This window comes from Cariama cristata, unplaced genomic scaffold (genome assembly GCF_000690535.1).
Source record: "Cariama cristata isolate BGI_N322 unplaced genomic scaffold, ASM69053v1 scaffold38272, whole genome shotgun sequence".
Taxonomy (NCBI): domain Eukaryota; kingdom Metazoa; phylum Chordata; class Aves; order Cariamiformes; family Cariamidae; genus Cariama; species Cariama cristata.
Genome location: NW_009602795.1, coordinates 11,245 through 33,203, shown reverse-complemented (window position 1 = coordinate 33,203; position 21,959 = coordinate 11,245). Strand labels below are relative to the sequence as shown.

Genomic DNA, 21,959 nt, shown 5'->3' with positions numbered 1-21,959 from the left:
GGGACCATAAATGTAGGAGTGGGAGGACCTGCCCAACTGACTGTGCAGGAAGCAGGCATTGAAAGGGCTGGACTGTTTCGTGTGCTGGCATTGGTGCAAGTGTGTCTTGCCCTCCCATCTGCTCTAAGACCCATTCTCTGGGGCAGTAAACCTGTGTAATAAGGAACCAGTAGCCTTGCTGAGCAGCCTGCTGTCTGTTACGGATCAAGACAGAGGCAGACAGCTGTGAGCAACATCCTGCTCTGTACTCCCTGTCAGTAGCTATTTTTACCTCTATAATATCCAGAGGCTGCAAACAGTAGTAGAGGTATCTTGCCACAATGATGATTATCATTTCTGTCCTTAAGAGCAAACATGTTTGCACAGTAGTTTGGGACGCTAGGCAGACGCACTAACTGGATTGTTCATGTCATATGGATAAGCAAGTGGTTTCTTGAGCTCCATCCACCTCTAGAGTAGATTTTTTTTTTGTTGTTGTGTTCAGTTCTTTTCTATGAAAAGACACATAGTCTATAGGGTGAAGAGCATTTTGTGCCAAATCACACCAAAAGAAAATTCGCTGTTTACTGTGCAAATAAGCTTCCCCTGGCCCACTCACTGCTGTCTCAGTTTGCAGTACTTACCAGCTTGAGAGTGCATCTGGTCCCTCTCTGGCTGGTGCTGTGATTGTAGCATCTTGCTGGAGTATCTGGGAATAGGTCAGGTGTGACGGACAAGGGCCTTTTGACGCAGAATGTGTGGGAGGGGCTGTAATGTGAGATTTGGAATAAGTACCAGAGCTGCTTTTGAAGGCTGCTGTAAAGGACAAGATGTCTTCCTTCTATGCTGTTAGGTTTGTAGTGGGGATGAGCAGGACCATCCAGACTGTCTTTTAATACTTGGGAGAGTGACTGAAAAAAGTGGTTGGAAGTAGTGTGTACTTGGGTATAGTAATAGGAACTTCGGGGTATGATGTGATTGATGTTAGCTTACTTTCTTCTGAAGCAAGCTTTGCTTGTGATGGTTCCTAACTCTCTCTCTTGCATTCTTTAGGTACTGGGGAGAGCGGAAAAAGCACGTTCATTAAGCAAATGCGTATAATTCATGGCTCAGGCTACTCTGAAGAGGACAAAAAAGGCTTCACCAAGCTGGTGTACCAAAACATCTTCACTGCCATGCAGTCTATGATCAGGGCCATGGAAACCCTGAAGATTCTGTACAAATATGAACAGAACAAGGTAAGTTTCTCACAATATTTGCACGTGTCTTTAGGCGATGGGGATTCTAGGGTTTGACTTCTAAGTTCCTGTTTGTTTGTGTCTTTCTGCATTGCAATCTCAACTTCCCTGAACCCTTTCCCATAAATGTTTTGTGCATAAGGACTGCTTTTTATGATGTTTTGTTGCTATTTGACTCCATTTACTTGGTTGTGTTAAGAGACAGAGCAACTTTCTTGGTATGGTTTGTGCACTGGTCTGCATAGTGAGTGGTGGGAGCAAGGGATTGGGATACGATATAGGGTATTGGAGAGGTGTTCTTTTTACTGATTTCAAGGATTCAGTATTGTTAAATGTGTTAGACTTTTCTTTACCTGAGTTACTAGTCACATCAGACCTTGAAGCTGACAAAATACCTGCTGGACCCAAAAGACACCTCTGCTGGTAGTTATCACTATTGCTGCAATCTGTCAGTTTTTCTGATGGGTACTGACCAAAGGTACAAACCTTTCTTGAAGGGTTGTGGTCTCAACCACAGAAAAGTGATTTGATCTGAAGTCTGGCTTACTGATTTTTGGGTCCAGGAATAAATTTTTCAGACAGATGTGGTCTAAATTATTTTAGCTTTTTGGGGGGAGGACGGGGGAGGGTGCTCCCAAGAAATTAGATTTATTTTTTTTTTAGTATGTTTTGCTTCTTTTAATGCTTAGTACTTTAATATTTTAAGTGTAATTGTGTTTTATCTGTTCTGTCATACAGTAACTTGGAGCTGATTTTTAACAACTGTTTATAGGGACTGGATGGTGCACCAGGAGTTCCTGAATCTGAACACCTTTTTTGCCTTGAGAGAGCTTCTGCAGTCTCAGTGATGAGAATAGACAGGGTGTGAGGAAGCTTGCCTTGCCTGTGCTTAACCTGGGGCATGGTGGAGTTCTTTTGATAGGTATAATCTGCCAATGTGTGCAGAACTTGGCTTTGTGCTTTATTTTTCCTGATGTAGGTGATATAGGCAAAAGCCTACGTGGATTATAACCTCACAGATGCCACAGGCTATTCGAATGACTGTAGTCATTCCTTTGCTTATAGATTGTAGAGTGGGCATTTTTATTTTCTCTCTCAAAAGGGATCATGATTGAAGTACGCTGAAACAATGTCTCTATTGCTATTCAAAATGTAGTTTAAAATTTTTTCTGTAAGAAACCTGAGATAGCAACTTGTCACCCAACTGCAGTTTAAACTCCTCAGAAGTAGCGCAGTCTGTGGTTCTTCACAGTGAATGCTCTGTCTTGGAAACCATGGTGTTTGAAAACACTTGGTGATCTAATGATAGGTGAAACCTGCTGCCGTTTTATAGCTTATTCTGTGAAGGAGCATATGATGCTTTGGGGGAATTTTGCTGATGTCTGCTATATCTTGGATGTATAGTTGTCCCTCTGGTCTTAGCAACCTAATCCACAACCAGCATGTGGATCCTTGAAGTCATAATGTAAGGATTTGGTTCATCTGAGAATTTTTTGCCTGCCTGTGACAGGTACCCCCTGCCTCTGACCTCTGACACCCCCCCGCCTCCTTTTTTTTTTCTTTCTCCCAATCTTCAGGCCAATGCAGTGCTGATCCGGGAAGTGGATGTAGAAAAGGTCATGACATTTGAGCAGCCATATGTAAGTGCAATTAAAACATTGTGGAACGACCCTGGAATACAAGAGTGTTATGACAGGAGAAGAGAATATCAGCTTTCCGACTCAGCTAAATAGTAAGTATATAATCACTGGCATGCACTGATAGATGGTAGTGATGGTCTAACAAATAATACCTGTCCAATTTTTTTATTGAAGTCTAGAGTTTGTTTCAAAGGGCAGGAACACTGCTGTAGATTTCACTATGTAGTTTGTTTAAAGTACCTTTTATCTTTTTCGTTGAGGTGGATGAATCTTGCTAGTGTTTTAGATGAGCTGCATAGTCTCTGCTGTCTATGTGTATTGGGATAAAAATCATAGGCATGTGAGAAGAGGCACTTTGCCTCTATCAGCCAGAAGTATCCTTAGGAAAAATTAAGATGAAAGAGCAGTGGGAGCAGGTAACTGGTAACTTGTTTGCCTTTCTGAAGCCAGACTCAAAGAGCTTTGCTGGAGATGGGGAAAACTATGTTTATCTGGGGATAGATTTAGATCTGGAAATTCCTTACCATTTGCTACTTTTCATGAGATTATGAGGTGTTCTGGTGGGTGATAAAGACAGTTGTTCACACATCTGCTTCCGGGTATACCTGAGGCTACAGTCTCTGCCTTATGCCATCTATGTTGGTCCTGGCTCTTAGGCAGCAGAAGTGTTGCTCTTTCTCTTCAGGTTTGTCCTTTGGCCTACAGGTGTACATGGAAATGTAACTTAATGGATTTATTATTAATAAAATCTAAGTCTGGTGACATAGGTTCGTTTATAAATAGAAAAACTCAGATGAGACTTGATTCTGAAACATAAGCATCCACTGTACCTAAATTTTCTCTGTAGTAAAGATTGTATTCCACACTCCTATACAAAGTTGTCCTTAATATATCTGCTTATCCTCCATGAAGGGGATGGCTGGTGAATTACTGTTCCCCAAAGATGTATTCTGTCACTTTTCCGCATCATATTTTAAATGGTTTAGGTGACTTCTGGCTTTCTTGTTATGCTTAGGGAAATATTAAGTGTAGCAGTGTTTTAATCTGTATATTTATGTTCTGCAACCTAAGATAGTTTTTTTTTCCATTGTGCTTCTTGTAGCTATCTTAGCGACGTGGATCGTATCGCTACCCCAGGATATCTACCAACTCAGCAAGATGTGCTACGGGTTAGAGTTCCTACAACTGGTATCATAGAGTACCCCTTTGACCTAGAGAATATTATCTTCAGGTACTGAAGGTGTATTTATGTTACAGCTGAACTGAGAGGAGTGATACGGTTTCAGGAAGGATGAGTTCTCGATTGCTTTAGAGTGTCCAGGTGCTTAGTTGAGAGGCTTGAGTGGATGTATGTACTGTGATGTTATGAAGTATCTGCTGACAGGTGTTCCTGTAGTAGGAATGATGTAACATCTTATTCTGATTAAGGGAAAACTTGAAGCTGAAGCAATGACTGTCTCAAAACAGAAGATGCTTTTAAGTCATTGACATTTAAAGCCCAACTAACCATCTTGCAGAGATTGGTGTCCTTCCTGGGAAGGATTGCATTGCTGGTATCTGAGGCTGAAGTGGTGGCTTGTGAGGCAGCTGAGTGAACTGTTGGTAGCTCACGCCATCAAGGGGAGGAGGAAGTTTGGTCTGGGCAGTGCTTGACTTCAAATGTATTTCCCTTTAAGAATGCTTAGCTCGAGCAACTTTGACCATTTAATTCTTCAAAAAGAGATCACTTTTTGTGCAGAAATACTTCCTTGTATGTGATACTTAGCATCTGCCTTCAGAGATGGTTTTCTGTGCCTACCTTGTGCTCAGGGTGACACCAAAACTTGCTGCCTATGCTGCTGCAGCAATAGATGGTACTTGGACACTTGAGCCAGCAATCAAGCATGGCATAAAGAGCACAATGACATGCCTGCCTATGGCAAAGCAATTTTCTCCCTAGCCCTCCGGTACTTACGTGCTTTATGCCCTTCTCTACCGCAGTGTTGATGTTACAAGAGAGGAATAAAGAAGCCCATATGCTCTCTCTTAAACCATTCAGTTACAGATATATACGAAAGTTACTTTCCCTGTTTGGGTTTGCTGACCTATGAAATAGGTATAGGGTTTTATCAAAGGTGGACTATGTGTGTTGCACTTTAGGTGAGTAACAAAATAATTTTAGCATACTATAGAGGTGGGACTTGAAACTGAGGAGCTGAAGTGTGTAACTCTTAAACAGCACATTCTAAGAAAAGTTTAATAACTAAAGAAAGCTCTCTGTGCGAGAGAAGTTTTGAGGCAAACAGATACTTTAATAAAAAATAGTTTGCTAATTTGACAGAACAGGGTTTTGAAGGACTTGTCTTTTCAGACTCAGGACTGCTACTTAGCAAACCAGAGCAGAATGCAACTAAAAATGGTAATGCTGATATTTGGGATTTGAATTTGGTATCACTCGCCTATGGCTATCCTTTCAGTTTGATGTATTTCTGGAACAGGATATTTTGTAAACTTAATGCTAGCAAGCACATACTCTTACATGCCCTTGCCAGGTTAACTTGAATGGTAAAGAGCCGCATTAGTTCTCATTGTATGCTGGTCCTTTGCATTCAGATAGAGAACTGTAGCTAATTCTGTGATACTGTATGTATTTCACTTTCTTAGAATGGTGGATGTTGGAGGTCAAAGATCAGAACGAAGGAAGTGGATCCATTGCTTTGAAAATGTGACTTCCATCATGTTTTTAGTAGCACTTAGTGAATATGACCAAGTTCTGGTGGAATCTGATAACGAGGTAAGCCAAAGAATGGGAACTCTGCAGGAGGGTGGAAGGAAAGGAGGAATGTTTCTGGCTTCTTGGAGGTTGGTACCGAAGTGCTTGGTGCCAAGTTGGATTAGCAACTATTGTTGGTTTTGGCCTTCAGTTCTTCCTGTTGCAAAGGGAACATGAGCCTCAATGGGTCACAATGTCCCTGAGAATGGAAAATGCACAGTGCATTCAAATCATCTGTACTTCTCAAATAATACTGAAATAACTCTGAAATTGGTGAGTTCTGTGTGCCTTAGAAGGTACTGTGCAATGTGATGGCATGCTGTTAAAATTATCACCCATTGCTCTTTTCCACACGGAATTACTTTGTGCTGTGACTGCTGTCTTGTTAGATAGTGACTGGTCTCTTTGAAGGTGCAATACTGATTTCTTGCACTTGCTAATAGATTTAAAAAATGCCATTAGGTAACAGCAGTTATTCCTTTTCTATTAGACAAAACATCTTCACAAAGTATCGTGGCCAGTCTTCTCACATAACTGTCAAAGCATAAAATGACTTTTAAGCCTTTTGATATGAATGGCTTGCCAATTAAATGAAGCTTTAGTCCATCAGATTTTGCATTTCCTTTCCATTTATCGGCACAGTTTGAGCCAGAATGTACATGGGGCCAAAATGTTCTGTGTACAATATCTAAGATGCTGGATCGATACAGATCTGAGTACGCATGCAGGTAGTAGAAAGGCATCTTAGTGCTCATTTGTGAAAACAAGGCTTACTTTTTCTTATTTCAGAACCGGATGGAAGAGAGTAAAGCTCTCTTTCGAACCATTATCACTTATCCATGGTTCCAAAACTCTTCTGTTATCCTCTTTCTCAACAAGAAAGATCTGTTGGAAGACAAGATCCTATATTCCCACCTCGTTGACTATTTCCCAGAGTTTGATGGTGAGTGTTTTTTAAGGAGGAACACTATATCTAGAAGAAGGGGTGAAGGTGGTTTGGTTAGAATTTTTTTGTTTTTTTAGAGAAAACTCAGATCTAGAGATGGGGAAAACATCCTAATTTGAGAAGGAATACCTACTACCTACAACAATGAGGAAACGTCACAAAAATGTCTTAGTCATATGTAGATAAATGGAGTCTGACTGAATGATCAAATAATGAAGCTCTCCTAGATGAAGAATTACCCTACCCCCCACCCCTGCAATATGTGCTTCGAAGTATTAAATAATGGAAGTCTAACTTCCCTACCTGTATGCTTGTGCATGTAACCTGTTTCATAAACATGTGACAATTCGCTGGTATACTGGGCATTTAACCCTCTAGTCAAGAGGTGACTTCAGTACTTGTTTTGAGAAACTGACTGGTCAACTATCTATGTTGTTCAAATGATGGTGCTGAAAAATCTCAGGTAGCCAGAAATTCTTCTTAGTGTGTTATCTGCAGCTGTGGAAAAATAATACCTATGTGAAACAGAGAAATTCGCATCTGAAGCAAAATTCCTTAGCCAAGATAGCATTTCAAGCTTTTCAGTTGAGTGCATTTAAAGTTGGCTGGTAACACATCTGCACAGGGCTGAAAATTAGTAAAAGTAGTGGAGAATGGGATTAGGCAACACACTTCTTGCCATGCTCTCATGTATTAACTTTTGTCATTATGTGCTTTAAAAATACAAGGTAAAGAAAGAATTGCCATTTTGCAGACAAAAGTTGTCTTTTAAATGGCTAATGAAATTGCTCCTTATTAGTTGTCCTCCCACTTCTGGAGTTTCATGCCCCCTGCTGTCTGAAAGCACAAGCACTCTGAAATTGTCGGTAGTGGAAAACATGATGTTTTTACAGCAGGCTGGGAATGACTGGTGAGCTTATCGATCAAATAGTGTGTACTTCTAATATAACTTAACAGCTGGAGACAAGATCGCAACATCAGGAAGTGTCATATACTTTCAGTTTTTTCATGTAAGTATTTACTGTAGCTCTTCCAGGGATGCTGCATGGCTTGTGAGTGGGAGGTAGCCCATCAGGCCACTTCTCAAGAGATGGTCCTTGCCACGGAGAATGTGACAACACCAGTACTGTGAAAGAAATATCAGTAGGTGAATTTTTTCTGAGGAGTTGTCAGCAATATGAAGTCAATACTGGCAAAAATTCCAGTTTTTAGCTCCTGTGAGTTGACCAGCCAGTTAGGACAGACTGCACTTTTGGCCGAAGATGACCTTTGTCTGTAAAACATACGCTTGTGTCCTTAGGCACATAAGATCCATCTGTGTGTTAGGAAGAAATATACATCCGATCTCTAGAGGAGAGCATTGTGTTATGTATATCCAGCATCTGTCACTGTTACCTAGTGAACGCAGCGTATACAGGGTTATACCAAATGCATGGTCTGAAATGATGCCTTGGTGTCTGTCAAAACTCTCAGCCTTGGAAAAATGCCTTTTGTAGGTTTTGGTTAGATAACTGAAAAGCATAAGACACTTCAGCTCCTGGGACTTTTATGCAGTAAATGATCTTAATTCCTTCTTTATAGCTCTGTAACCCATAAGAAAAAGTACACTAGCAATTATATTCTGATGGATCAAACCAGGGGATGTGGTTAGCATAAATCCATTAACTGGTTTCTTTGTTTGCTGTAGGCCCGCAGAGGGATGCACAGGCAGCCCGTGAGTTCATTCTCAAGATGTTTGTGGATTTAAATCCTGACAGCGATAAAATCATCTATTCTCACTTCACATGTGCCACAGACACAGAAAACATCCGTTTCGTCTTTGCAGCTGTCAAGGACACCATCCTACAGCTCAACCTGAAGGAGTACAACCTGGTTTGACCTGCTCTGCTCTTGGCCCCTTGAGAGGCTTCATTGTGAAGAAAAGACAAAAAAAGAAATTTTAAATATGACAGGAAAAAAAGTTTTAATTTTTGATGATGTAATGATTGCAAATTGTCTGATCTGTGGAGTGGCAAGTGCTCAGTGTTATCCTGGAGTCTCATGTCTCTGTCCACAGAGTAGTTGATTTCATATTTTTAACAAATTGCTTTTATTTCACAGTTAACGGGGATATGCCTCATTTCTTCAGCACCTTGCTTACTTCTTAATTTTTGCCAAACAGCTAAGGCAGTCTCATCTTGAGCTTTCCTTTGTTGCTTTGCCACTTTTTCCCCCCCCTTTTCATTCCCATGGTATATATAGAAAAAAACCCCAACTTTCTAGGTGAGATTGTGAATTCACTGGACTGTGGGAGTGCAGAATGCTACTGGTCCCTTTGCCTTGTGCTATAGGGTGCCTCCGGTGTAATTTGCTAATCCTGCTTGCTTCCCTCACCCCGCCTTTTTTCCCTTCCCTTCCCCAGGACACGCTCCATGGTTCACTGTGATGAAATGTTGGGGAGGAGCAATTGCTCTCCAACTATTGTGCAAAAAAAGAAAAAGGCAAAACAAAACAAAAAAGCCATCACTTTTCCATTCTTTATATGTTCTAGTTCTGAGTTATTTTTTCTTATCAATTATAAAAGGTATGGAGACTGTGATTTTTTTTTTTTTTTTTTAAATTATTGATGTTCTATACATGGTTTGCTACATGTTGCTGTATTTTGTTCATGGACTACAAATGATGGAAGCTATTGGAGCAATAGCTGCTGAGCCTGGGGAAGTGCCTGACTGTAATTGTTCTTTTTTATTTTATTTTGTTTTTATTTTTTTCACACACATACACACATCCCGCCTACACCACAAGTGCATGCGTGTGCACAAGGCTCAATTTGCAGAGAGAAGCTGTGTTTTGTTGAGTAGAGTATATGACAACAAGTGAGCAACTTCTCTATGCAGCAGATATCAAAAGCACACTGAGTAATTGTGGCATTTAAACATCAGACTTTGGCTGGATTGAAAATCTTAGTCTCGTGCCACTGTCTAGTTCTTTTCCTGCTGCTAGTAGCAAACAAGCCTTGTTTATTGCATTTTGTGCCAGTGTGTTGAATGACTTTGTAAGAATTCCTCGGTCTTGTCCAGCTTGCAGATTTTTAGAAAGGCCCAGAGTTGGTGGGTGACAAACTTTGGGATGTAGGTAGAATTACTTGAAAAGATTGATGATAGCTCTTGGAGGGAGTGGCAGTTCTCTCTCCTGTTTATGCATTCCCCTGAGGCACATGCTGCTGTGTTTTTCTTTAGAGGAGTATGGATCCTCTTTGGAAGACTTGCACACATACTTGCTCCAGGGTGCATGCGATAATCAAGTTACAGTAGTCATGGCTGGAGCACACAGCTGCTATGGAATCCAGAAAGTCCTGCTGTGGTTGCACTTTTCTTTAGCAGGAGAGTAGAGGCAGAGATGGCAGGGTTTGCTGGTGCAGGTGGAAGGAAGAGTGGAAGTAGTTCTGGATTCTAGATGCCAAATGAAACTCCACTAAGCAGAAGAATGTGAAGCCTTTGCACATTAGAGCGCTTTTTCCAGGAGCTGAGGCAAGTGAACAAATGTGCTGAAGACCTGTTACCGGCCTGGAAGATAACTGCAGTGGCAAGGCAAGGATTGAGTAGGAAACAGGGAAATCTGACCCACCTCTGGACGTGTGTCATTTAGCCATCACTAATGCTTCTGTTTCAATTCCAACAAGTAGCATTGGGTCCAAATTCTCTGATTGCCCCCTTGAAGGCTAGCAGGCTGCCAGTAGATAGAGACTAAATGAGCTGCACTGTTGAAGGGGGCTGTTGATATTTTGTCTCTTTTGTAGACAGAGCACTACATCAGTGTTTTGCACAACGTGTAAGAGTAAATCTTAACTGTCTGAGATGCTTAAGATGCTTTGATCTAGAACACTAAAATATGGAGGGACGTAATCTTGAGTGATTCTGTTTATAGGTCCCTCTTTTCTGGAATAGCTGAGGGAAGCCTCTGTATGTCTCAGAGCACTACAGAAGAAAGCAAGCTCTGCGAAGAGTGATAAGAGAGCTCAAGTTGGAACAGCAGCTATGGGACCAACAGTTGAAGAGCCAGTCTGGCTGGGTGGTGATGCTGAGGGAAACGCAGCATCTCTTTAGACTAGCCGTGCTCTGGACTGCATTTAACACTTGGGAGGAATGAGAGGGATTCCCATGTGTCAGACAGCTTTGCATCAGTTTTACTGCTTTTTTTTGTCTTTATGCCAAAATGATTCATTTTGTAGAAACTATCCTATAAAGAGGAATTTATAATCATCATGTATCCTAAGTGCTGTTCATCTGAAGCAGATGGCAGCACCAGCCTCTTCCGCTTCTGTGATCCTCTTGTAAAAGGTTCACACTACAACTCTTGCCAGCAACAAACCTGGCACTGAGATGTACAGGTTCTTGGAAATAACTTCCTAGAAGTTTTTTTTTTTCCAAGGTGAATGATGGTGGTACTTCCACCTGAATCAGAAACTTCTTTTTATTTTGTATCCTCCCCTTCTTTAAGAGCTGCTGCTCTGGCACAGGAGGAGTGATCTCAGCTTCTGTCTCTTGCAGAGTGAATCTGCATTGTCATGGGGAACTGTGGGAGGCTATGGGCACAAGGATTTAGGCATGGGCTGTACACTACTGAGGAACTCCTTGGTGTAGCTGTTGGCCTGATAACTGATTTGGTGTGATGATTATTGTGAAGGGAGGGGGTGAACATTATATGATGGCTGTCTTAGGAGTTCCTGAAACCTCATTCTGAAGTAGAGGAGGAATGGGTCAGACTTGTACATGTAATCTGGAGTTGTCTGTGGACTATATTATATGTGAGAAGATACCAGTGTTAGCACATGCTTTTCTTAGCAAGCAGTAGTGTGTGTGCCTCCAGCTTTTTTTTGCGGAACTGGTTCATGTCTCTGTTGGCTGGCCTTGTGACAAATACCTGCCCTAGCAAAAGTGCCAAACCTTAAACCAAATTTGCCTATATCATCTTTTCTGAAAGTATGGCCAGTCAGAATTTTCTGCAGGTTGAGACAACAGATTGACCTTCAGAAAAGAGGTGGAATTGGGTTCTTGTAGAGAATCTAGAATCTTGAGTCTGAGGAAGTGGTCTCTTGGCTAACCTCTGCTCCTTGTGCACTTTTTATCTTTGTTCTACTGAAGAAACCAACATACTTTGAACCAGTTTGAAACTTGAAGTCAGTGAGGAGAGGACCATCCCATTTCTTTGCACCATTCTGTGTGGATTGGCTACCTGGTGAGCAACAGCCCCTTCCTGCTTCAGCGTGTCAGATAGCTCCTGCCCTTTCTGCCTGTCTCCCCTTCTCCTGGAGTTGGATTCTTTGGTCTCTTGTTGTTGCTTCCTAGCAATGTTGGCCTTGCGTTCAACTATGTTTTTTCTTCATGTGTTTTATTGGTTTGAAAAGAAAAAAAAGTACTTCCGGAGTGTGCTGACCATTGTATTGTACTGTACAGAGCCCAGGTTGTTAGAGTCCAGCAGAGACAGTGTGTTACGCAGCACCCAGTTTTTTAAGAGTATGGTTTGTGCCAATGCCCCTTCTTTAGTAGTGCCAGAGACTCTTTACAAGTGCCAATGTGGTGGAAATTATTTGGTTATACTTGTATATTATAGGATCCTGATTTAAGACAATTTAAACATTATCCTATTTAAAAAGATACTATATAAAATGCTGTTTTTAAACCTTGTCATTTGCAATGCATGTATTGTTGTGCGTGTTGGGGTGGGGGGAGGGAAGAGGGTAGGGTAAAGGAGTTTCTGAATAAGATGCCCAGTGTCAGGATCTATTCAGGCTCCAAACTGTCTCATTCCAGTCCAGGAGTGTGATTGTTTCTTGGAATGATCCCACTCTTGACTGCTGGGCAACAACCCTTATTACAGAATATCTGATGGAAATGGATTTTCATATCTTTCTCCTGAAATAAATTCTCTGTTTGAAATTGGAATAAATTTTGTTCCTAAAAGCTGTGGTGGTCATGCATGCATTTCTTCACTCCTGTCTCTCCTCTCCCCTTCCTTCTGATTGGGTTAACAACTTCTGTACCCTGTGGGACCGGCATCCCACAGGACTGAAGCACACTCTGCCCTCCTAGCTAGCAATGTTGTCCCTGCTCAGAAAATCAGGACTTTCAGGCATAGAAACAAAGTGTGTTTTGGTAAGTATAAGATAATGCGCAATAACTATATATAACGTACTGGACTAATAATTCTGAACTGAAGTGTGAATCATGGCTGACTGGGGTTTCAAGATGAAGGGATGCAATGATGGCACCTTGACTTAAAATTTTACAGGATTTTGGAGTAGAATTGCCAAGTGAAGTTGTCAGTATTCAATGCTGCCTCTTGCTGTAGTGTCAGCCCATTTCAGGCACATTTCTTGCAGGATATATGTTGCCAATAGCAGAAATGTTGGTGGGACCAGACCTGCTTCCAGTCTTGTTTGTTAGCACCGTGGACTGAGATATGACACACTGCTTAAATTTATCCCTTTAGGAGTTCAGGGATGGATGACTCTGAAAACTTTCACAAAGGGATTTCCTGGGATGGAGTTCCTAGAATTTAGTTCTCCTTCCCTAGGATTGTTCCCCAGGAATTTCAGATTAAATCAGCTGAGAGTGGGTAGAGATGTCATAACTATGTGTAAGGTTTCCTGTGTTTTCAGGAAGCTGCAACCAAGGATGTTCTGCTCCCTTCTATGTCATTTAATGCACAGGTGAAGTTGCAGGTACTGGACAGCCTGAGATGCTCTGTTTTGTCTTGAACCGGGAAGATCACTCCGATCTGGTTGGCCATAATACTGCCAGGTATTTTTGTCATTGCTGGTTTCTAATTAAGAGTGAATGTACGTTGCTTTTCTCAGTAGCTCTGTGTTCTCACCAGCTGGAAAGCATGAAATAGCTGAAAGAAGCGTGTTTGGTTGGTTATTTCCTTCAGCTCCATGTGGGTCATGTATGTGCCATTCTTTGCAAAGAGCGTATAATATGCTCTGTTTAAATAAAGCATAGTGACAGATGCAGACTCTTCAAGGAAGAAGGTAAAGTCTTTAATGCCCAGTATTCCCAACTGAATGGGAGAGGGACTTGTGTTTTGGCCTTTTGCAGCCTCCAGCTGTGACATATGTGCAAATTGCCCATACTTGCTGCAGGTGTGCAGTACGGGTGCTGTCTCTGAAGCGTTGCAGCTCGTTCAGTGTATGTGCAGGAGGTTGGGTTCCTGCTTGTCTTGGAGTGTTCAGCTGGGAGCGGCAGCAGATAGAACAATTCATGCAGCTTGCTCACAGTTGTTGTCTTTGCCAAGGGCCCGTCAAACATAGACTGAGTAAACCACTTCCAGCAAGACAGTGAGCTCCTAGCCTCCACCTCAGCAGCTGGGGGTGAGAGGCCCTTGGCTCCTTTGTCCTTTGCAGGAAGTACCCCATCCTGGAAGGAGAATTCTTGGGAACCCAGGAGGGACTGTGGCATGGAGCAGCCTGCTGCTCCCTGGACAATTCCCTTCGCCTGCAACCTGCCCTCAAGGGACTCTTCGGAAAAGAGGGCAGTCAGAACTGGGCTGTGGGCCAGGTGAGTTTTCTGGTAAGGTGTGCTGGCCCAGGGCCTGGGGTTTTGTTAGTCCTGAAAGTCGCTTCAAACCTGGCTGTTACACATCACTGCGAACACCGGAACAGCTCCTTGGGATTGTGTACATAGGTGGACCTAGATGTTAAAGAAATCAATTTCCAGGTTTTTGGTATTAAAAAAATCCCATGCAGAAGAAGACAGCAAAGGAGAGAGAATTTGGGATTTGCCTTGTGCTTGGACAGCCATCATACTCATGGCAGGAGAAAGCTCTTTTCTTTGAGCATTACATTTGCTCTCTTGCGAAAGCTAGGGAAGCATCTGTCCAGCATGAGAAGAATAAAATGTCATATGAAATTTATAAAGCAGGAATATAATGCCTCCCTGCTTTCACTGCGGCTTTCTCTCCTGTGTCTAGCCTGACCGCAAGTTGCCTTATGCAGGACTCTGCAGTCTGTGCTATGCAGGTCAGAGGCATGGTACCAGCTTGGCTTGTTTGAATGGCAGCTGTTGTTTGATGCAACATTACTGTCAAGAGCAGTGACTTCCCGGACCCCAGGCTCAGTGAGGGGCACCCATCCAGCACTCTCAGCCTCTATGTTTTTGTTTTCCCATGCAGAACATCCATCGGTCCTCTGAGGGCTGCTGGGTCCTATCTCCCATTTCATTGCCTGCTTTTATCATACCTAGCAGTCACTGTGGTAAGCTCCAGATAGCTCAAGGACAGAACATGGAAATCATGAGTCCCTCCATTGCAGAAGCCAGTCTTTTCTGGTGTGAAGGCATTTGAATAAATACTGCAATTACCTCTTTCTGAAGGTAGTGCTTTGGAATGCAGTTGGAGAAAAGCTTTTGGGGTTTGTTCTTGGTTGGTTTGGTTTTGTTTTGTTTTTTAAAATGTTTTTATAGTGTATGTGTCCCTGCAAACAAAAGCGGTAAGAACTGATGGGAAATAGTCAGGATGGAAATGAAGGTCTCCAGAAACCACCTTGGACAAAATCGTCTTCCTTCCTTCTCTTTAGTTTGTAAAGCTAGTTGAAAATAAATTGTATGTGTGGTGGTCTGTCCATGAGATTCTCAGTAGCTTCCCAGCAAAAGCTAGCACCATTAGCAATTTCTATAATGAACTCACGTCTGTGTACTCTCCTTGGGCATACCAGTTCAGTATAGTTGTCTTTAAGCTGTTTTGTCTTCTGTGATGCAGTCTGATCAGGAATTTACACCTCTACAAGCAATTTTTGTAACGTCTGTATCACCTTGGGTTGAGAAATCATGGCTTCTGAAGAGTTTTTGTGGCTTCCATACTGGACTGTATGACAAGACTCAACATTTAGGCTGCATGAAAGCTTCTGGGTGACTGAGCTCCCGAGATAGACGAGGATGTGGCTCAGCAGGGACTATAGATGCAGCCTGGGGGCTGTTCTGCATGCCCAGTCAGGTGCTGTTACTGGTTGTCACTGGCCGCTTCTATGCACTGCTCCCAGAATTGCTCCTCCCTTCATCTCAGGTGTGTATCTATAGCTCCTGGCCATGGAAATAAATGGTGTTTGTATGAAGCATCCAAAAGGCAGGTCTCTCCTGCTATGCTGGTTCGTATACTCCCTCCCAGTGGCTCAGACCTTCAGTCTCTAATACTGCAAACAGCTGATAGCATCAGTGAGGCTCTTTGCAAAGTAGAGGCGATGTAGGATGAGAACATCCTTGGAATTCTCCTAGAAAGGATTTGGCAGCCAGATTAGAAAAGAAGTCTCAGCTTGATGTCATCTTTGCAACACTCGATGCAGAGCAGATTAAATGTCGTAAAGAACGCTAGGACAAAGAGGTGCCTTTCTCGGCTTAGCCACAGATTTACTTTCCAACTGCAATCTTATGCTTTGTTGAAAAAGGTTTTTTAGAGGTAAGTTTTTTGGATCAATTGAGAAGTTGTTTAGAGACAGAACCTTGAAGAACACAGGCTCTTGCTAACCCAAAGAGGGCACTGTGTGCACGTAAAACCCATGGCGTAAATGTGCTCTCCTTGTGCAGCAGCATCATCCACAGCAAAAATCATTGATAACTTTGTTCAGTTATAGCTTTTCTTAGTCACGTGAATGACCTGGTGGGCTTTAAGACGTTTTGAATTACTAGGTTTGGAAAACTATTTGGAATCTTAAAAACTTTGGTCTAGTGTTTGGTATCCAGCATTGCCGCAGACACTATATGGGCTCTAACAAGTCCCCTTTAGGCAAAGGTGAATATAAGGAAGGGCAAACACTCCCCAAAAGTACATCTTGAAAAATAAAACCCATTAGGGTTTTTCTTTTAACACAAAAACTTCAGTCTGACTGCTGCTTTTCTTTGGAGATTGTGTTCTTATAGTCGGGAAACTTTTATTGTAACCTGCAAACTGAAGCGTACCTGTAGGCTTGAAACAGTTTAAGAACAGGAGGTGATTGTCAAATTTGGCTTGGTCAAAACTTCCAGATGAAAACCCAAGTTTGGATTCAGAAAGTCAGATGTTCTTATGAGTAGTTTTGTAAACTTTGTCCCCATGGCTTTGATTTTAGAATTTCATTTGTCTGTTCTTATTTCAAGAAATATGTTGGATTCCTGTGCTTTAAACAGATTTTTAAATTTTTTTTTCTTCCCTCCCTCCTTTCTATGCAGTTAGAGGAATGCAAATAATGTAAAATTCAAAACCTTTATGTGCTACAAAACTACCTGGGTACCTCTAAAAATAGAGTCAGATTTTACCCCATTTTTCTCCAATGGTTGTTTAAATGTCTTCAGCTGTCTGACTGCTATTTCTATTACTGGCACATCCCCACTGCTTGGTTATGAATCAGGCTCCACACCTCAGCTGGGCAGATTCGTGTCAAATTCATCTCCTCTCTGAAGAGTCAAGTTCTGTCATTCCTGGTGTGGAGAGCTGGGTCTCTCATTCCCCAGCTGTAACCCCCAAAGTGCGCGGTGATAGTTAAGGCCAGAGTAAACATGGCATCAAGGACAGCGAGATCTTTGTTCTGCAGGTGCAGGCTCAGATCTTCTCCTGAGTGTTTTGGTCTGGCGGTGTCGTTGCAGCAGGAGGACGCTCTCCGGGGTTCCTGCGCCTCACAGCTCGGAGATCCTGGACCTCCAATGTTTTGGTGGGAGTGGTTATTGCAGTGAAGAACGGAGAGAAACCAGGCCTGCTTAGAGGACAGGATGATCCATATAAATCAAAGATTATTACAAAACTCCTCCTCTCCTCCCTGCCCTGCATTAGGCTTGGATAGACTATGAAATTTTTCCAATGTCTCACCTGGAATCCCAGTCAAAACTAGTATGTTTGGAGATCCACTTGGGGAGAAAAAGCAAGTGGAGTTAGTGTTTTCATGCTTGTTTGAAGCTAAACCTCAAAGTTACAGGTCTTGGAATGCCCTTTGTCTATGTAAAATAGAATATGTTCATCATTTCACCGTCCATCACACTCCTTCCCTTGCCTTCCCCTACCAGCAGCAGCTACCCTGTGAAAGATGTCCAGGTGGCTGATGTGGATTGTACAGATGACTCCTTCATTCTCGCTTCACTGTGGTTGCATTGTGCGTGTGTGCTACGTCTGCGGAAAGGCCCTCTCAAAAAAGCTTTCTTCTGGCTTTTTCTCCTGCAATTCTGTAGAGAATAGATGATGTTTACTGTCACTTTTTACTGCCAGGAAGAGCCTGCACTTCTCTGATCTGAAGTTTTTACTCAAAAAGTTTCTGGCTTTCAAATTTCAGAAGATGAGGTTCTCTGCATTCACTTGTACTTGCCTGTGTTTCACTTCCATCATACGAATGCAGAAGCTGGCTGATGGGCACTAAGCCTGGATTGTATGCCCTGTATTTGCAGCTGGTGGACAAGAGCGTGCTCTTTCAGGTCTCCTTCAGATCAGCGGGTTTGCTGATGTGCAGATGCCCTCACCAATTAAAATGAATTCAGTCAGACTGATGTAGTTTAGGATATGCCAATGAGCAGCAGGTTGACGCTGAGGACCTGCAAGGACAGAGGGAGTGCCTGCAATGATAGGTCTGGTTCTCGCTCTGTGCAGTCGGCTTCAGGGTTTCTGGGCTGCCCAGTTCTTATGGGTGAGTCACTCCTCTCATGGCAGGAGGCCTCGGCATGCGTGGGGAACTGAAAGCGGTGGCTCGCGGCGGCACAGAGGAGCTTCCTTGCCCCTTGGACTGGGTAGCTTTGTTTTTAAGAGCCTGAATCTGTAGATGTCAGATTCCATTTCCCTTCCCTCCTTGGGGCAAAGGTGATAGTGTGAGATGTGTCAGATGAGGAAGCAAGAAGCTGTTTTTTCCTTAAGATCGTTCTCTCTGAGCTGGAGGTGGGGGTTCACTGTTCGTCTCTATTGCTTGTGGACCACCCAGCCTGGGCCAGGGAAGGATGTGGTGTTTCCCAGAATGTGAGGTTTTTCCCTGCATGGCTTGTGGATGACAGGTTGTGCAGGGCAATGGAAAGCACAGCCTGGCAGGCTTAGCCATTTTTGTAACTTGGACTCGATTGGCACTTCTGTCACACGTGGTAGAACTGTGGCGAGGGACATACTGAAATTGTTTTTCTGGGGGAACTGTTGTTAACTTGAAAACTTAGTGGGACCTGGCAGAGTGGGTTTATCCTTGTCTGGTTTATTTTTGTCAATTAAATCCTAAGCACCTGATGGAAATGTTTGTTTTCAGTCTCTTGCTAGGTCACTTGCCAAATCTCCAGATTCATTTATTTCAGATGTAGTACTTTCAAGCTCTATTCTAGAAGAGGTGGATCTTTATTTTTTTTATCTTAAACCACAAAATGTAGGAAGAAAATGTTTGCTGACTGTCAGGCCATGGTGGGAATGTGTGGTTCTTCTCTTTGCTGCCAACTTCACTAAAAAGTCCTGAATGACTCAATCTGTCTTGATGAACGCTTGTGTGTGATGGAGGGCTCGTCAGGATTTCCCTGACTGGTACCTGCCTGAGTCCAGCCACAGCGGCATGCAGAGGGCTGGAGGGTGGAGCAGGGAGGGACGAAGCCAAAGCCTGCCCGAAACTGTGCTCTGCCCCGAAGAGCTGCAGCCGCCTTCTCCCGAAATCACACACCCACACCCCTGCCCCAGCCTCCGTGGCTCAGTGCTGCTGCTGCCGCCACATCTGTCCATGTTTCCTGTTGGAGGAGGATAAAGCTGCCATTCTGATCAACAGCAAAATCAACAAAATGCTGAGGGAGAAGAGATGAGTCTGGCAGGAGCTGAAATTGCTGCTTGTTGGTGAGTTGCACTGGGGGAAAGATGCTGGTTTTCTGTTGAATGACAGCCAGGCAGAGGTGGGATGGGGGAGAATTGAGAGGGGCCATGGGGTAGCAGATGTGACAGAGGGAGGGAGTCCCCCAAAGTACCAGCTGGAAGTACCTGGGGGGAGCGTGTGTGCCTGACTGCATGTGAGAACCACTGGGTGACTAGGGCCAGAAATGCTGCTCTGGATGCTGAGGTGGTTCTCCCAGCTTCACTGTTGCACAGCCTTAAGCAAGTCCATGCCACTGTTGCCTTTCACCATGTTTCTTTAGCATCTTCAGAGTGAGGACTGATTCTACTGCATGCACATACAGCTCCTCGGACAGGAGAATCATTGTCACCAGGGCATCTGGCCGCTACTGTAATATGCAGCACTGAAACATCCTGATTTTATGGGTTGCTAATGAGCTAATACCTGCATCTTTCACTCTTGTTTCCCAGTATAACCTGGCACAAAAATCTCTTGAATCTTTGGGTTTGATTTCTTTCCTGACACACCAAAATTAGGGTTGACTCTCTGGGGTTTGTACCTCAGTATCACGGGCTTGTGGGAAGAGAAGGGTAATGATAAGGTTAAAGCATGGGGACAGGAGCAATACTCCCATTTCTGTTTCCTTTATTGCTACAGATTGACTTCACCCTTTTATGGACTGGCAGAGATCTGAGATAAAATTGTGTATTGCAGTGCCTTACAGCCTCGGCACAAGACCTTGCTGTGCGAGGTGCTGCTGTCATCTTGCTTACAGTGAGGGTCAGTGTTCTGGCTGTCCATATTGTCTGTGGCTTGAACCAGGACCAAAGCCTTTGCTTCTAAACCAGCTGGTGCAGCTGACTTGTGTGCAAGCTTCTTGGTGATATTGCCTTCTGGAATGGACTGGTCGTATCCACGTGGCATAGCAATAGCTCTTCTGCACACTGTATTACTCATGGTCAGAAAACACATAGGGCTTTGACTTTGGTAATTTTTTTTTTTTTTCTTCTGTTGAAATCTGCAAGAAAGAATGAAACAGTGGTGTCATACCCCTATAGGATGCTGTGTTTATACTGTGACATCCAGTGGCCTGAGTGTATGCCTGCTTTGGGAGATAGTGTAAAGATGCACATGAAGAGGGGGCAATTGAAGGCACGAAGGTTGCTGGACAACTTCAACACTGGCTACAGGCAGAGAAAGTCAAGTTTGGTACTATCTGCCTCCACACTGTCTAGCTGGGAAGGCACTTGCCTCTCTGCTGGAGGAACCTAGTCATCTGACTCCAGAAGAGAACTGGAAGAGAGCTAGCATGTATGTTGTGGAGGATGAGGGGAACATGGCTTGAGAATGAGCCAAACACACGATGTAGATGTGTAGCACAGCCCTGTGGGTTGAAGGGACAGACTGCTTCCTTGTACCGTGGCTCCCTGTGGTTTTCTGTCCAACGTAGAGTGGGCAGCTGAGGGCTCTTATATTCCCACTGTTCAGGATGTGCTGCAGAGCCAAATGCCTAAAGCTGGCAACAAGGAATACCACTTCTCAGTGCAGAATGGGACGTTAAGGTGAAGCTCCTGTAAAGCAGTAAGCCCTTTGAGCATGGCAAGTGCATGGGATTCCCCTTCTCCCAAACAACTGTCCTGCACTCTGCCTCTTCCTTCTCTATCAAGCCTCTTGTCCTTGGGCTCTCTTGGCTGCCTCTCCCTTCCCCAGTGGGAAATAAGGCAGCACCTACCATAGTGTCTTCTGCTGAGGCTGGGCAGGTGCTGTGGTTATCAGGAAGCAGAGCCTTTGCACTCCTGTGCCTTCTCTTGTTCAAAATGCTGTCTGCATCTTGAATTTAAAATAGTTGAATTCCAGTTGGCTCTGGTGCTCTTCCTGTCCTCTGCGCAAGAGGTGGCTTGGTAAGGCTTCTGCTCACTTGCTTTTGGCAGACAAAGAGTGTGTTTAGGATTACATTTAGTAACTCACTTGATATCTGGTAACCTGTTGAGATGTGGCGGCACAGTCCTGGGGGGCTCTGAGTCCATGATCCCTGTCAAAGCTGTGGTCCCAGACACTGGCTGCCCAAAGGGGAAAACATTGTGCCCCTGCCATTGGCTGACCCTGCATCTTGGTAGGATCATAGATGTGGGTGGGCAGAAGTCAGAGCGGAGGGGATGAATCTGCTGCTTCGAGAGTGTGATTGCTCTCAACTCTCTGGCTTCCCGCAGTGAATGTGACCGCTGCCTGGAAGCCAACAGCAAGGAGTCGAGCAGCTTGCAGGCTGTGCCAGGAGGTGCTGGTGGAGGAGCTCATCTGGTGGTCCAGGCAGGTGAGTGAGTGTCAGTGAGGAGTGTGGGCTGTCTGTGTCGTCACTGCTCTGCAGCAGGGCTGTGGAGTTCAGCAGAATGCTCTCGGAGGTTGCTGAGCTGGACGTCTGCGCAAGAGGGACAGCAGTCTCTGCGTGCACCCCCCTCGCTGCAGAACAGGGTGGTAGAGAGCCTGGGTCTGCTCAGGGCTGCCCTGGCTCCGGAGCACACCGGGGATCCTCCTTCTGAGGAAAACAAACCTCCTGGAGGAGTCAGTTGCTGCCTGAGACACGGCCCGGCACTTTACCTCCTCCTGTGGTAAGGTGCTCCTCCAGGCCGCG

At 43.9% G+C, this 21,959-nt stretch overlaps 1 protein-coding gene across 1 annotated transcript; it reads left to right on the top strand.

Moving 5' to 3' along the window:
• Nucleotides 1–1,034: 1,034 nt before the first annotated feature.
• Nucleotides 1,035–9,053, top strand: GNA11 (guanine nucleotide binding protein (G protein), alpha 11 (Gq class)). The gene is made up of 6 exons (XM_009694914.1): nt 1,035–1,217; nt 2,795–2,949; nt 3,960–4,088; nt 5,501–5,630; nt 6,399–6,552; nt 8,243–9,053. Exons 1-6 carry the CDS (start codon nt 1,071–1,073, stop codon nt 8,431–8,433), a joined length of 906 nt encoding a protein of 301 aa, XP_009693216.1. The 5' UTR covers nt 1,035–1,070; the 3' UTR covers nt 8,434–9,053.
• Nucleotides 9,054–21,959: the final 12,906 nt, after the last annotated feature.

What these genes read in the sequence shown, in the direction of transcription:
- GNA11 (XM_009694914.1), top strand. Translation starts at nt 1,071, where the DNA reads ATGCGTATAATTCATGGCTCAGGCTACTCTGAAGAGGACAAAAAAGGC. An exon ending in ACAAATATGAACAGAACAAG is followed by an intron (nt 1,218 to 2,794) that starts GTAAGTTTCTCA and finishes CCCAATCTTCAG; the next exon opens with GCCAATGCAGTGCTGATCCG. An exon ending in CTTTCCGACTCAGCTAAATA is followed by an intron (nt 2,950 to 3,959) that starts GTAAGTATATAA and finishes TGCTTCTTGTAG; the next exon opens with CTATCTTAGCGACGTGGATC.